This window comes from Acinonyx jubatus, chromosome B4 (assembly GCF_027475565.1).
Source record: "Acinonyx jubatus isolate Ajub_Pintada_27869175 chromosome B4, VMU_Ajub_asm_v1.0, whole genome shotgun sequence".
NCBI lineage: Eukaryota > Metazoa > Chordata > Mammalia > Carnivora > Felidae > Acinonyx > Acinonyx jubatus.
The window spans coordinates 117,146,100-117,163,085 of NC_069387.1; the positions used below are offsets into that span (position 1 = coordinate 117,146,100).

Consider the following 16,986-nt stretch of genomic DNA (forward strand, 5'->3'; position numbering starts at 1 on the left):
AGGCGTACTGTCCTCGGCGCTCGGAGTGTTATTTATTTGCGTGCGCGGGCGCGCGCTGTCCGGGCTGGGCGGGCGGAGCGGGCTTTGACTGCTCCGCGGTTCTGAGGCGAAGAGGAGGAGTTATCAAGTGGACGCTGATGCTGTATTTCTGGCTTGAGGGGGCGAGGGAGCAGAAGGTGAGGAGTCTCGGCCATCAGCGACCCTCGAGGACTTGAAGCCGCGGCGGCGTCCGGAGGGACGCCAGGCTCCGCTGAAGGGAAAGAGCGACTGCCCGAGTGGCCCTCCTCCCTTTGTGTCTGGGGTGGGGTCCACCCAGAGGGCGGCCCTCGGACCCGGGTTCACCTCGGCGCCCCGGGCCTGTGTGGTCGGCCTACGGGGGTGACATCTACCTTTCCGCCAATCAGAGGTCCCCGGGGATGGGGCGGGGGGGGGTGGGGGTTAGAAATTCATTCAGGCGCCCCGGGCTACGGAGGCTCTGGTAGGCACCCGTGAGGCCCGGACTTGCCCCGGGGCTGCGCGCCGCGCCCTACATTCCTTTTAGGAAGCCCCCATTGCTTTCCTCCCCAGACCGCCACCCCCACCTTGACTTCCCAGTTTGTCCCCGCAGGGCTGCTCTTTCCAGTAAGACCATGGTACACAGGTTTGGGTAAGTTTGTGCCTCGCTTTTCTGCCCGAGCTGGGTTCTTTGGAGGTTCAGTAGCCGATTTCAGGGACGCAGAATTCTGGGACAAGGAATAATTAGTAACCATCCTGCTCCTGTACCAGGAAGAGAGATTACTGAGAGAGGAAGTAGCCAACTATTACAGGTTTCCTGGATGAAATTGCCCTTTACTTTCTTTCTACTTAACATCTTTGAAGAGTTTGTTTTTACATTTTGATGCGGTTACAAAAGTGGGACACTGAATTTTTTCAGAATATTATGATTTGTGCAGAGTTTAAAAACGTGTTTAAAATTTACATAATGGGGATGGGTAAAGTTGGAAATTAGTTTCAGGTTGCCAATTTGCTTAGCAATTCGAAATAACCTAAAAAATTAACTAAAAATTAAGGGACGTTTTATGTTCAAAAAATTTTTAAAGTTTATTTATATTGACAGAGAACACAGGGGAGGGGAGGGAGAGAGAGAATCCCAGGCAGGTTCTGTATTGTCTATGTGGAGTTGGATGAGGGCTCGAACTAACAAATCGAGAGATCATGACCTGAGGTAAAACCAAGAGTCGGAGGCTTAACCGATTAAGCCACCCAGGCCCCAGAGGGGACGTTTATGTTTAAATTGAGATCATAAAATGTTATTAATGTTTAAAAAATATCATAGCTTTATTCCAATCATAACTTTGTATTATTCAGTTTCATGCTAATACTGGACATTAGCATGCTGGACATGTGATGTCAAGGTGAACCTTGCCAAGTATAGGCACATGCTCTATTTCCCTATGTTGCAAGTGCCACAGTTGTGACTTTAAAAGTATATAGTCATTGTTGACACTTAATGATTATCCCTCCTCTCTGTGCATCCCAAATGATTTGTACTTACCTGTATTTTTGCACTTAGGACATCACATTCTAATTATCTCTTTAAGGGGCGCCTGGGTGGCTCAGTCGGTTGAGTGACCGACTTGGGCTCAGGTCATGATCTCGCATTCCATGAGTTGGAGCCCCGTGTCAGGCTCTGTGCTGACAGCTCAGAGCCTGGAGCCTGCTTCGGATTCTGTGTCTCCCTCTCTCTCTGCCCCTCCCCACTCGTGCTCTGTCTCTGAAATAAATAAACAATAAAAACATAAAAAATAAAAAAACTTCTGTGAGTCTTTTAATTATCTCTTTAAATTTTTCTCTCCCACTAGATTGTGAATTCCTTCAGGGATATGATTTAATCTCTGTTGACTTCAGGGCTTGGCACATAGGGGCTCAAATGTTTACTGAATCAATAAATTAATATATTTAGACACTCACTGTATTACATTGGATAGAGTTCTGTTAATGTTTTAAAAACTTGCAAACATTCTGATCTGGATTTTATACCCATGGAAAAATTTGTGTTGTATCTGAAATAAAGTTGGTAGGAACTTAGAATATTATACTGTAAAGAATATTCTTTTTTTGTGTCCTCTTAATCCAAGGAATGACACCAAAGAATATTTTCTGTTGCTTTGTCATACTTAGCACAGCCAAAACATCAGTGGAGTAAGCATGTGAGAAATATGTTTTAGATGAAGATCTAGAGCTGACACTCACCTTGAGTGGGAACTGATGCTCAATACCAACAATACTGTGGTTAGTCTTAATGTTTAATACAAGTTTCTAAACACTAGGATTTTAGTATGATCACTGTTTATGAAAATCATAAGTTTTTTTTTAACTCTTTTTTTAAATGTTTTATTTTTATTTTTGAGACAGTGCAAGCAGGGGAAGGGCAGAGAGGGAGACAGAATCTGAAGCAGATTTCAGGCTCTGAACTTTCAGCACAGAGCCTGACGTGGGTCTCAAACCCACAAACTGCAAGACCATGACCTGAACCACCCAGGCACCTTTTAAGAAGTTTTTTAAATTGTAAAAATGATAATGTGTATTGAAAAAATTAAGACCATATAGAAAAGTACAAAAAAGAAAAAGGGGAAACGTACCAAATCTTGCTACTTGGAAGTAACCCAAAATGTTTTTCGTTGAGTAGACTTCCCAACATCTCCCAATACGTTTATATGATACCAACACATATTTTGTGCTGTTTTGGGGATCATGTTTCTCATTTTTTTAATCAGTTTGTGGTGAACATCTTTACATGTCAGTGCGTGAAGATGTGTCTTATTTTTTGTTTTTAAATGTTTATTTATTTTGAGACAAAGAGCAGGGGAGGGGCAGAGAGAGAGGGAGACAGAGAATCCCAAGCAGCATCTGTGTTGTCAATGTGGAGCCGGTGGCTGGGCTTGAACTCACAAGCTGTGAGATCATGACCTGAGCTGAAATCAAGAGTCCGATTCTTAACCAACTCAGCCACCCAGATACTCCATAGAGATGTGTTTTGTTTTAAATGGTTGTATAATATACCACTTTACATACATACTCTAATTTTTTAAATCCATACTTGGTGGGCATTTAGGTTGTTTTCATTTTTTTGGTGTCTCTATTAAAATGTTTATTTATTTTGAGAGAAAGGGAGAGTACGAGTTGGGGAGTGGTAGAGAGAAAGGGAGACGGAGAATCCCAAGTAGGCTTCTTGCTGTCAGCACAGAACCTGACACAGAGCTCGATCTCACAAACTGAGTGGAAATCAAGGATTTAGACGTCTAACCAGCTGAGTCACCCAGGTGCCCCTCATCTTTTTTGTTTTTAATTTTGTTTTGTTTTCATGTTTTTTTCTTACCCAAACATTCTCTCTTAACTTTTTTTTTTTTAAGTAGGCTCCACACCCAATTTGTGGCTTGAACTCACAGCTCTGTTAACTCTTTTTTGTGTTTTGTGTTTTTTTTTTTTTTTTTGATATCTTTGCATACGTATGTAAATGTCTCCTTAAGGTAAATTTCTGGAAGTGAGATTTTTGGGTTAGAGACAATACTTACCTTAAATGCTTTTATATCTTATCGCCTTCCAGAAAAGTTATATCCATTTTGTACTCTCCTCAAGTGGTGCATATGAAAACTCATTTTTTCACACCTTTGAAAGCGTTGGGTTTTGTCCAGTTTTAAAAATCTTTGCCAAAAAAAATCTTTTATTTCTTGATTACCAGTAATGTTGCACATCTTTTTATATCTTTATTGACCTGACAAAAATTTTGATGTTTTGTCCATAGCTGATGGTTGACAGCTTAGAGAAAAATTTGAGAGAGGATGGATGCAAAAGCTCGAAACTGTTTGCTTCAACATAGAGAAGCCCTGGAAAAGGACATTAAAACGTCCTACATCATGGATCGTATGATTAATGATGGAGTTTTAACAGTATCAGAGGAGGAAAAAGTAAAAAATGAGGTAAAGCCCTCTGAAGCAGTCTTTGCTATAAAGTTTTTTTTTTCTTTCCAATTTTTATTTAAAATGTTTGATATAATTATTTGATGACTTTAAAAAGTTTTCTTAAATTTATTTCAGAACTTGCACTGGTCTCCACTAATTTATGTTGCAAACATACTCTTTGTAGTATACTAAACTACTTATTTTTTTTAGCCCACTCAGCAGCAACGAGCAGCTCTCCTAATTAAAATGATACTTAAAAAAGATAATTATTCCTACATATCATTCTACAATGCTCTAATACATGAAGGGTATAAAGATCTTGCTGGCCTTCTTCATGGTGGCATTCCTGTCATCTCTTCTTCGAATGGTGGCAAAGATTCAGTTGGTGGAATAACTTCATATGGTTTGTATTCATTATATCTTACATCACGTTGCTATGACAGTGCTACATTGCTGCAGTTTTATTGTATTTTAAATGGAGTCTGTTGAAGAGACTGGTTCACTGAAAATGCATGTGAAAAAATTATAGTTAGGTTTTCCAATTTAAATATATTTACTTGTACCTATGTTTACTCACATTTTCCTCTTGCCCAGGGAGCTGTCTACTGCTGAGGGAACAATACACATTTTTAGGGATTAAAAAGACAATTTTTAGGCTTTTATTTAAGCTCTTCTCCAGTTCTGTGTTTATTGAGCTCATGCATAGGAAAGAATAAGAATCTTTAGAAATCTATGTTCTTGAAAGGAACTCCATATTCCTTTACACCATCCTTTCCAGTCTTTAATATGAGAAAAAGAGATTGGAGAGTTAAGGAGGAATAGGGTGTATAAGGGCAGATGCAGATGGAGCTTTCCATTATCTGTAGTCATCTTGAAAGGCCTGTGTTTGTTTTTGTTATGTTCTGAGAAATCAGAACATTGAGGTTAGTATGCTAGCCACATCTTCTCTTGGAAGTTCTGAGGTTAAAGCCCCAGGCTTGCTTTCTTTGGCTTTTATGGTATGACCTGAGTAACCATTTCAAAGTTCTGTTCATTCATACTTGTTTTGTTTTGGATTTCAGTAAGGACTGTCCTGTGTGAAGGTGGAGTGCCACAGAGGCCGGTGGTCTTTGTTACTAGGAAGAAACTGGTGAACTCAATTCAGCAGAACCTCTTCAAACTAAATGGTGAACCAGGATGGGTCATCATATACGGAATGGCAGGTTGTGGGAAGTCTGTTTTAGCTGCAGAAACTGTTCGAGATCATTCTTTCTTAGATGGTAAGTTTGGTTACCATGTGTTGCTGGCTAAGGAAGCATGGTATTAGTTTCCTGTTGCTGCTGTAGCAAATAACCAGAACTTTGGTGGCATAAAACAACACAAATTTATGATTGTACAGTTCTGGAAGTGAGAAGTCTAAAATATTTCTTACTGGGCTAAAGTCATGGTGTCAGCAGGGCTGAGTTTCTTTTGGAGGCTCTAGGGAAAATCCTTTCCCTTGCATTTTCCAGCTTCTAGAGATGGCCTGGACTCATGGTTCCTTCTTCCATTTTCAAAGCTGGTGGTACATAACATCTTCAGATCTTTTTCTCTCTTTATGATCTTTGCTTCTGTCACTGCCTCTCCTTGACTCACCTTTTTGCCTCCCTCTTCTAGGGGCCGTTGGATGATCCAGAATAATATCCCCAAATCCTTAATTTAATTGCATCTGCAAAGTCCTTTTTTGCCATTTAAGGTACTATGATTACAAGTTCTGTAGGTTAGGATGTGAACATCTTGGAGAAGCTGTTATTCTCCAATTCCAGGCCAATATTCTCCAATAGCCAGCCAGAGAGGCTTGGCTAACCAGTCTAATAAATTCATTATTAGATGGCACTTATTATTACTGGATTGAATCTAGTTCCCTTGTATCTTAATAATTGAGGGGATTGTAGAGTTGAAAAAGGATTTTGAAAGGTTGTCCACTTTATATCCCTGTCTTTTAAGCAGTATTGGACTTACACGTTCCTGTCACTTGAGTGCTATAGAGAAAGAGAGTTTTGGAAACTCATTTCCATTAATGATTCTCCTAGTGGTGATTCTCCCATGTATTTGGCATCCTATATTAAACTATTAATTCCATTTCTGTAATTACTTCCAACAGTGGTCTATCTTTAAAAATCTTTAGGGGCGACTGGCTGGCTTAGTCAGTAGAGCATGCAACTCTAGATCTCAGGGTTGGGAGTTTGAATCCTATATTGGATTTTCAATATAGAGATTACTTAAAAAATCTTGAGGGGGAAAAAAAAATCCTGGCTTCTCTTAAGAAAAAAGTTTTTAGTAACTTGTCTATTTTATATGTAATCCCCAAGAAAAAGAAAAAAATGGGAATTGACTATGGCAACCAATGGGTTTTGCAGATAGGCCTTTTTTTTAATTTGCTTTTTTTTTTATTTTTAAAAATGTTATTTATTTTTGAGAGAGAGAGGTAGAGAGAGAGGGAGACAGGATCTGAAGCAGGTTCCGTGCTGAAAGCAAGAGAGCCTCATGTGGGGCTTGAATTCATAAACCATGAGATCGTGACCTGAGCTGATGTCAGATGCTTCACTGACTGAGCCACCAGGCACCCCTAGGTTTTTTTTTTTTTTTTAAGAAATCACTACACTCAGTGTGGGGCTTGAACTCACAACCTTGAGATCAAGAGTCCCATGGGGCACCTGGGTGACTCAGTCAGTTGGGTGTCCAACTTTGGCTCAGGTCACAATCTCACTGGTCATAAGTTTGGGCCCTGCATCAGGCTCTGTGCTGACAGCTCAGTGACTGGGGCCTGCTCTGGATTCTGTGTCTCCCTCTCTGCCCTCCCCCACTCGCACTCTGTCTCTCTCAAAAATAAAATAAATACAAGAGTCCCATGCTCGACTCACTGAGCCAGCTAGGCGCCCCTGTGGATAGGCTTTATAGATTCATTTGACATCTAGTGACTGACTTCTTGCTTCAGGTATTCATGTATTCAGCAAATGTTTGAGAGCCTACTATGGAGCTTGGCAAAAAGGAAGGTCCAGTCTGGGCATCTAAGAAATTTATTCACAGTCAAGTAGGGGAGACAGACACGTAAACAAATTATATGTGACAAACGGAGCAGTAGAAACAAGTATGTGGTACAAAGTTAGAACAAAGGAAGGAAGTATTATCTCTCTGGGGGAAGAGGATGAACAGGACAGGCTCCTCTAATGACATGACATTTTAGCTGGAGTTTGGAGGAATAATAGAAGTTTGCTAGGTAGACTAGGTAGGGTTGGGAGACTAGCGAAGGTATTGAATAGACTGGGGAAGGGCATACTGTGTTTAGGACATGCCGCAGGTGTACTGCTGACCTTAATGAATCTGGTGGGTTCTCAAGGTGTTCATAGTTAGACAGCTCCATCAGTCTTTAGTTGCCTTCATTCATTAGTGACTTCAAGTGGAATTTAAAGATGGTTCTTGACTTCTAGTTGTTAATAACTTTTTTGTTTATAATACATAATAAGCAGTTAAAAGAGTTTATGATGAGATGACAAAATTAATGATGGAATAAATAGTAAGCGTTTAGAGATTTAGAAAGATGAAGGCTAGGGCACATCTGTTGTACTCACCCTGCTTTGGTGTATACTTCACAGCCCTTGTCAGCAGTATTGATCTTCTTTTGTTAGAAAAATGCCCAATTCCTTGGTTTTTCCCTGTTGTCATTAGAGAAAAGTTTGTGGGATTCAGTTCCATCCAAGTCTTATGGCTAAGGTTTTATTTGAATACTTATTTATTCATTCGCTCACTCTACTGCAAAGTTGATCACTAAGGGTATTTCAGAGTAAAAATTGGTTTAAGTTCTTTTAGTGTGAAGAAATGCATTTTCCTTACAATATTATGATGAATTTCCTTTAAAAACATATTTATAGCTTACTAATTTAAAGATTAGAAGTATGCTGCTCAACTCAGTTTAAATCACTCTAGATTACTGAAGTGAATTTTCAATTTTAGGGGTTAAAATTGACCAATAACTTATGGAATTAATTACCCCGGAATCAGATGGTATAAATTGTGGTCTCAGAGTTTTAACCACCTTGTTTTGAGAAAATGTCAAAGATACTGGCAATAGTCCAGTGTATAATGTAGTTAATATCTTTCATATACTTTTTTGAGATTTCATGTTAATGTATAGAGGATTGAATTAATCATTGTTTAGTTCACACCTGTTTTCATATTGGGTCTGTGTAAGACTTAGCTTTTTCTTTTCTTTATTTTCTTTTTCTTTCTTTTTTTTTGGTATAAGACTTAGCTCTTAGCTACTATGTTTGTTTTCTTTTAAAAATTTCCCATTCTCGATAAAGAAATTGTGGTTTATATACACAATGGAGTACTATGTGGCAATGAGAAAGAATGAAGTATGGCCCTTTGTAGCACCGTGGTTGGAACTGGAGAGTGTGATGCTAGGTGAAATAAGCCATACAGAGAAATACAGATACCATATGTGTTCACTCTTAGGTGGATCCTGAGAAACTTAACAGAAACCCATGGGGGAGGGGAAGGAAAAAAAAAAAAAAGGTTAGAGTGGGAGAGAGCCAAAGCATAAGAGACTCTTAAAAACTGAGAACAAACTGAGGGTTGGTGGGGGGGTGGGAGGGAGGGAAGGGTAGGTGATGGGCATTGAAGAGGGCATCTTTTGGGATGAGCACTGGGTGTTGTATGGAAACCAATTTGACAATAAATTTCATATATTAAAAAAAAATTCCCATTCTCATTTTCCGTCCATTCATTTAATACACACTTTTCCATTGTGTCTCCTCTTCTGTTTCATCTCCACAGTAATTCTTTAAGACCAGCTGGGTGTTCTACAGTTTAACTCAATTCTGACACTATGTACCTGGAGATAGTGGCAGATCCCACAGGTTAAGGGCTTAATCTTGCAAGACTGCCCTCCTGCCATCCCTCCCATCCTTCAGATGCTAATCACAAGTCCAGGTTGTTAGCTGTGCATCTGACCAAATGGCTATAGATTGGACTTTCCCTCTTCTTGGATTTGATTAATTTGCTAGAGTGACTTTCAATATATATATATTTTTAATGTTTATTTATTTCTGAGAGAGAGAGAGAGGGTGACACAGATCTGAAGTAGGCTCCAGCTCTGAGCTGTCAGCACAGAGTCCCACGCGAGGCTCAAACCCATGAACCGTGAGATCATGACCTGAGCTGAAGTTGGATGCTTAACCGACTGAGCCACCCAGGTGTCCCTAGTGTAGCTTCAAAGGAAAACATTTTATGTACTAGATTACTTGTTTATTATAAAAGCATACAAAAGAGGAACCGCCAGATGGAAGAGATGCAGTAGGGGCAAGGTATGTGGGAAGGGGTGTTGAGCTTCCCTGACTACTATACCACTCTGTCTACACCTTCATTGCACAGGCTGTCTATACCCCCCTTTTGGGAGGCTTCATTAAAATGAAGGTGATTAAATCATTGGCCATTAGTGATTGAGTTCAATTTCCAGCCTCTCTTCCCTCTCTAGAGGTCTGGAAGATCTGGGGCATGGGGCTGGAAGTTCCAACCCTCTATATGGTTGGTTCCCTGGCAGCAGTCCCCATTTTTCCATTATATTGAGCCTTTTCGAAAGTAATTTTATTAACAAACTCAGGTGTGGTTGAAAGTGTCTTATATGAATAATTTTCACTTTTATACCTCTGGCATTATTTCAGGAACTGGGAACAAAACTAAATATTATAAAAGGTGTCCCTATGGCTCTTATTTGGGAAATTACAAGGGTTTTACAGCTATGTGCCAGGAACAGTGATGAAGACCAAATATATTGATCACTGTATCACCTCCCCATAGGTGATCACACCTCCCCATAGGTGATCCTTCCAGTGTATTTAATGTTTGTTCTTTGTAAGCATATTTGTAATGTATGTTTTCTTGTAAAACGTGTTGTTTGTAGGCAGGTATTTTAAATTTGCGTAAATGTTATAGCGTTAATTATTCTATTTCTTACCTCTCTTGACACTGTTTTTAAGATTTATCTTTGTTGCTGGGTATATATCTTATTTGTTACACCTGATTGCTATCCTACATGGGGTGCATCTAGCACATTTTATTGTTTATTCCCCTAGTTAATAGATACATAGATGGTCTCCAACTCTTTGCAGCCCCACTAAAGCTGGGCTGAACTTTTACAGAAGTGAGAATTTTTTGAGTGTATGTATCTAGGAGCAGAATCACTAAATTATAGAAAATGGTGACATCAGATTTGATTGCCCTCCAATCTGTATGTTCCCACCAGTAGTGTATGAGGGATCCTATAATCTCACTTCCTTATTGACACTAGGTATCATCTAGATTTATAATTTTTTGCTAGGTCAGCAAGTATAATCTTTTAATTTGCATTTCTCTGATAACTTGAGTTTGACTATTTCTAAGGAAGCTTTTTAGCTTTTTGGGTTTCCTTTTTTTAATTTTGTTTGTATCATTTGTCTGTTTTTCCATTGAGATTTCTTTTTCTCTTTGCTCTCTAGGAGTTTCTTTTATATTCTAGATATTTGATGCTGTTGGTTTTAGATTATGTAAATATCTTCTTTTTATTTGTCTGTATTAACTTTGCCCTGGATGTCTTTAACAGAAATCTTTAATTCTGATATAGTCAAATTAATGAATTTTTGTGTCTTCTAATTTGTGCTTCTTGAATTTTGCTTAAGTACTTCTAATATGGTATTATTATTCAGATTTAGTTCATTAATGTTTTTGGAGTCTGCTTTAGTATATCCACTAATTGAAGAGTAGATACTTTACTGAAGATAAATTTTAGTCACTGGAGTTCATTTCCATTCTAAAATATAGGAATCTTGGATTTTTGCCATTTAATTGTAGTATGAAACTTTTTTTTTTCTTTTGTAAGTGTCGATAGCTGTAAGGTTTACAAACTTTATTAACACTGCGGTTCTGGGGGCACCTGGGTGGCTCAGTTGGCTGAGTGTCCGACTTTGGCTCAGGTCATGATCTCACAGTTCATGGGTTTGAGCCCCATGTCGGGCTCTGTGCTGACAGCTCAGAGTTGGGAGCCTGCTTTGGATTCTGTGTCTCCCTCTCTGCCCCTCACCTGGTCATGCTTGCTCATGCTCTCTCTCTGTCACAAAATAAACAAACATTAAAAAATTAAAAAAAAACTGGTTCTTATAGAATTTTTGTTGTCTTAGGGTGGTGTTTAAAGAAATTATTTAAATTAATAAAGAATATTAGATTCTTAACTATTTATGCCTATACATTTTTAGGTAACCCAATTTCCTTTTTTTAAAAGTTTATTTATTTTGGGAGAGCTTGAGTAGGGGAGGGAAAGAGAGAGAGACGAGAGAGGAGAGAGAGGGAGAGGGAGAGAGAGGGAGAATCCCAAGCAGGCCCCTGCACTGTCAGTACAGAGCTGACAGGGGGCTTAAACTCACCAACTGTGAGATCATGACCTGAGCCAAAATCAAGAGTCAGTTGGTTAACTGACTGAACCACCCAAGGTGCCCCGAGTAACCCAGTTTCCTTTCGAATGTTCAACCCTTTATTTATTTTGGGTGTGGGTAGGAAAATAGGAGTTCACAGGTGTTTTAAAAAATTTTTTTTAAATGTTTATTTTTGAGAGAGAGAGAGAGGGAGAGGGAGGGGGACAAAGTGTGAGCTGGGAAGGGGCAGAGAGTGAGGGAGACACAGAATCCAAAGCAGGCTTCAGGCTCTGAGCTGTCAGCACAGAGCCCAATGCAGGGCTTGAACTCACAAGCTGTGAGATCATGACCTGAGTTGAAGTCGGATGCCCAACCGACTGAGCCACCCAGGTGCCCCCCCTTTTTTTTTTTAATGTTTATTTATTTATTTTGAGAGAGAGAGGTAGAGAGAGCATATGTGATAGAGCAAGGAACAGAGAGAGGGGGAGAGAGAGAATCCCAAGCAGACTCTGTGGTGCTTGAACTCACAAACTGTGAGATCATGACCTGAGCTGAAATCAAGAATCGGACGTTTAACCTACCGAGCTACCCAGGTGCCTGGAGGAGTTAACATGTTTATAAACCATTGATATCGCTGTGTATATATGCTGAGTTTTTAAAGCATGGAAGCTTTATCTGGAGGCTGTCTACTATTCGTTCTGTCCTTCCTAAGATTTCTTTGATGCTATTAGATTTTTGATTGCTACCAGGACAAATCACATGTGAAAGTAGGATGGGGTTACTTTTCTCTGATTAAAGGCAGTGTTTTTGTGAATAAGTTCCCCTGAATGAATTACAGGTGTAAGCCTCATTCAAGGCTGACTTGCTCCCTCTTGTGCCCATAGTCAAGATGTTTACATTCTTTGTGAAATGTGGAATTAATACTGTTACACCGTGATGGTAGGAGATTTGCAGATGAGTTGGTCATCTGGTCTCTTTGTTTTTCTTTGTAAAGCTAGCAGTGTTTTATTTTTTCTTGTATGTGTTTCTTTTTTTTTTTTTTTTAAGCCTCTCTCTCTCTGTCTGTCTTTTTAATTAAATTCTGTACCCAGCATGGGGCTTGAACTCATGACCCTGAGATCAAGAGTCACATGTTCTACCGACTAAGCCAGCCAGGGGCCCCTTGGATATGTTTCTAATGCCCTAATGTTTTTGTTTTAAATTTAGGAGAGAAAGATTTTTTTTTTTTTTTTTTTTTGCTTTTTGCTTTTGAACATATTGTGCCTTTATTTTTTAAAAACTTTGTTTTTAATTGAAGTATAGTTGACACAATGTTACATTAGGTTCAGGTATACAACATAGTGATTTGAGGACTCTACACATTATCTATCACCCCAAGTATAGCTATCATCTGTCACCATACAGTGCTATTATAATACCATTCCCTGTATTCCCTATGCTGTACCTTTCATCTCCTTGACTTATTCATTCCATAACTGGAAGCCTGTACCTCCCACTGCCCTTCATCCATTTTGCCCAGTGTCTCCACTCCCCTCCCTTCTATGAGTTTGTTCTCTGTATTTATGGGTCTGTTTATGCATTTTGTTTGTTTATTTGTTTTTTAGATTCTACATTTACGTGATATCATATGGTATTTGTCTTTAGGAGAGAAAGATCTTTGGTCTAGGTAATAGGTACTTAAATTTAAATCTGAGGAATTTATTAGCTAGTTACATCTGGACACTTTCCATTGTCTTTTACTCTGGGATGACTTTTTTTTCCCCCTAAGTTCTTTATTCTGAGAGAGAGAGAGAGAGAGGGAGAGTGTGCATGCACACAACGTGTGGGGGAGGGGGTGCGGGGAGAGAGAGAGAGAATGAATGAATCCCAAGTAGGCTCTGTGCTGACAGTGTGGACTTTGAGATCATGGCCTGAGCTGAAATAAAGAGTCAGCCGCTGAACCAACTAAACCACTCAGGTGCCTCGATTTTTAAGAAATTTTAAATGGAATGCACACATTAAAAAAACAAAACAAAACATAAAACCTTAGGAGCAACAGGTAGTTTAAAATCTGTTTTAAATGTTACAAAAGTAGGGGTGCCTGGCTGGCTCAGTCAGTAGAACATGTAATGCTTGATCTTGGGGTTGTAAGTTTGAGCGCCACATGGGGTGTAGAGATTACTTACAAATAAAATCTTTAAAAAAATTACAAAAGTAGTATTTTCATTTAAAAAGGAGTAAAAATTCTTTTCACCTGCTTTTTTTCCCTTTCTCCTAAATTCTGAATCCTTTAGCAGAGGTAATTGTGGTTAACAGTTTACAGTGAAGTTTTCCAAAACTTTTTTCCTGTACATTTACAAACCTGTGCACACACAGAATGCAGCTGTAACACTAAGGGAAACCTCAGGGATTTACTATTTCATAAATGTAGACTTATACTGAGGGAAGTCTAAGGGAGCTTGCAGAAGCTTTCACTGATAATCAAACCATGCTTCACAGCACTGTCTTTACCCTAGTTCCCTGCAGAATTCTCTATCTCCCGGTCATTTGTTATCTTTTAGATTCTCATGCGGTTACTAGTTAGTACATTGCCAATTCTGATCTAGGTTTCCTCCTTTCATTCCCAAGCTTTTCTGTCTTATCCCCTAGGTTTTCTCCTCTGTGATCAGGAAACTCTTCTATCTTATCAACCTGTTCTGAGAATGTTTATTTTCTTGCCTTATCTAAAATTGGGCATTCCCCCACTGCTCCCCCCTCTCCCCCCCCATACCACATTCTCCATAGCTACCTTCCATGATTTGGCAACTTTTTTCCCTTTACACCCTATATACTTAAGCACTAGGAAGTGTTTGATGTTGTCCTTGCTTTCTGTTGCCTCATCCAGATCATTAATACTCCCTTTTCCAGCTAAAGTCTTTGTCCTTTGAAGTTCACTTCTCTCATCCTTCCCAGTTATGATATTGTTCTCATTCATTGATGATTGGAGTTCTTAATTATAAATTTAAGCTCTTCTTCTGTTGACACTCTTAGTAAGATCAGTTGACATTTATATAGATGAGTCATCCAAAACCTTGGCCTCTCAGTTTCTTGATTTCTTTATCTGCAGTGACCATTGTCTTTATTTTCCTTTAGCCATTTGCTTCTTTGATCACAGACCGGACCCTTGTCCTTGCCAATACCGGAAATGATACTACTTTTGAAATCTTAACGTTAAACCTGTTCTCCCTTTGCCCACCTCCATCTATTCTTCAAGTTCACTACTACAGTTTTCTGATCTATCAAGACTTATTTCTTTTTGATTCCATAATATCCTCACTATCCCATTAGCACCCTCCTAGGCTCAGACCTAGGTTTTTATTGCCCATTATTCAGTTGCTTCACAGCACATGCTCTTGGCTCTTCAGTTTCTCCTTACTTGGGTAAAAGCTGATTGCTTCTTCTCTGCTAGGAGATGGGATCTAATTGCTTACTCCCCATTGCTTCATCCAGACAGTTACTTGCTTATTCCACATTGCTTCATCCAGACCATAATTTCCTTCCTCTTTGCTGAAGAAAATCACCCAACTTAGTTCCAGTGTAAATTTATGACCATAAACCTTGGCAATTTTGCTAGGTTTAGTTAGTGGATGTGTAATTATTGCATTGAAGTTTATAGGGTGTAATCAAAAAACAACTTTTTTCCCGTGTTGCCTGTTCAAAACTTCCCTGGGACTGATTCTTTCCCTCACCTTGTACAGGTTCAGAGTCCCCAGGTCACTTCAAATTTTAAAAACAATCTAATTTTTTTTTAAGTTTTTATTTTAATTCCAGTTAGGTAGCATACAGTGTTGGATTAGTTTCAGGTATATGATACAGCTATTCAACAATTCTGCATCATCTGGTGCTCATCACAAGTGTACTTTTTTAAAAATTTTTTTTGATGTAACTGTAACTTTATTCTTTACAAGGTTATATTTATTTCAGGTATGCAGTATAGTGATTCAACAGTTCCATACATCATCCCAAACAAATCCCATCACCTATTTAACCCATCCCCCCTCCCACCTCTCCTCTGGTAACCATCAGTTTGTTCTCTATAGTTAAGAATCTGTTTCTTGGTTTATCTCTCTTTTTCCCTGTGCTCATTTGTTTCTTAAATTCCACGAGTGAAATCCTATGGTATTTGTTTTTCTCTGATTTATTTCTCTTAGCATTATATTCTCTAGCTTCATCCGTGTCATTGCATATGCCAAGATTTCATTCTTTTTTTGTGGTTGAATAATATTCCATTGTGTATATATACATCTTTATCCATTCATTAATCGATGGGTACTTGAGCTGCTTCCATAATTTGGGTATTGTAGATAATGCTGCTATGTATCCCTTTGAATTAGTGTTTCTGTATTTTTTGGGTAAATACTCAGTGCCATTGCTGGACCATGGGATAGTTCTGTTTTTAACTTTTTGAGGAATCTCCATACTGTTTTCCATAGTGGCTGCACCAGTTTGCATTCCAGCAATCTAATTTCAATAATTAAAATGTCAAGGCCTATTTAATATTCCAAACTTCATTTATATGTAAGGTTTTCTCTTTCCTCAGTTGGTCCTGCCTCAGGCTTGGGAAGAGGTGGTTAGGGTGGACATTGCAGGTTGTTTCCAGCTTTTTTCTGTTGAAAATAGTGCTGCAGTAAATATCCTTGAGGAGGTGGAATAGTTTAGAATGAGCAGTGGTGCTGGAGGTTTGAATCCCAGCTCTACTTTATTAACCTATGTGACTTTGGACAAACTACTCAATCTTCCTATACCTCAGTTTCCTTATCTATAAAATGGGGAAAATAAGTGTCTTCCTGATAGTTTACGATGTGTATTAAAAATAGATTAATATGTAGAACCCTTAGAATATCTGTCATAAGTAGGTCTTTGCATTTATACAGATCTTTCTTTTGGATGGTTAAGGTTTTATAATAGTGATTTTTGTACTTAATTATTTGTAAATACCAGTAAACAAAAATTGCCCTTTGGTATGTTATAACTTATTAATCTTTATCTATTTTTTGTATTTTCTTATACTATTTATGATTACCTAATATAAATCTTTATGGTTAATGCCACTGGTATGGTCTAATGCTACTGCTCACCATATTTTACACATAGGAACCCTTCTTCATTTTTTTTTTTTTTTAATCTATACACGGAGCTGATTAAGTACAGTCTATGAAGGCTTAAGATTTTTGGCTCCTGATACCTACGTAAGTAAAAATATGTATTGTAAGGTACACTGTGGCTTAATTAACAATGATAATGATGTTAACAGTTGAAAGTAACAGTAATAATAATTTCCATTCTTATATGGTGCCTACTACTTCAAAGCTTAATATTTGCAGGGTGCTCTCAGATCCATATCACTAGTAATCCTGTCTGTTATAATACCTTACGGTTAACAACATAGCAAATTTACATGTTATTAATTTCTCAGTGTAACTCTGAAATAGGTAAGGTAAATAATACCTTAGTATACGTCAGTATAACAAATGAAAGTGAGGTTAAGTGATTTGCTAAAGATAGCATAGCTAGTAAGCAGTAGAGCCAGACTTGAACCTAACTACTTTAAGTTTCTATATGAGAACCATAATGAGTGAGTTATGTGTTCCTGGATATCTGTGGTTCTCAGTCAGAGGCAA

The 16,986-nt window shown here is 38.6% G+C and overlaps 1 protein-coding gene across 5 annotated transcripts in view; it reads left to right on the forward strand.

Annotated features, from left to right (window-relative positions):
* Positions 1-22: 22 nt before the first annotated feature.
* The window catches only part of APAF1 (apoptotic peptidase activating factor 1), a 90,209-nt gene continuing 73,245 nt past the window's right edge, over positions 23-16,986 (forward strand). For all 5 annotated transcript variants that reach the window (XM_027071030.2, XM_053226643.1, XM_027071032.2 and 2 more), the window contains exons 1-4: positions 23-176; positions 3,785-3,959; positions 4,152-4,344; positions 5,003-5,200. In XM_027071030.2, coding sequence (XP_026926831.1) covers positions 3,822-3,959; positions 4,152-4,344; positions 5,003-5,200 — 529 coding nt within the window. In that variant the 5' untranslated portion in view covers positions 23-176; positions 3,785-3,821. The remainder of the gene's footprint in view (positions 177-3,784; positions 3,960-4,151; positions 4,345-5,002; positions 5,201-16,986) is intronic.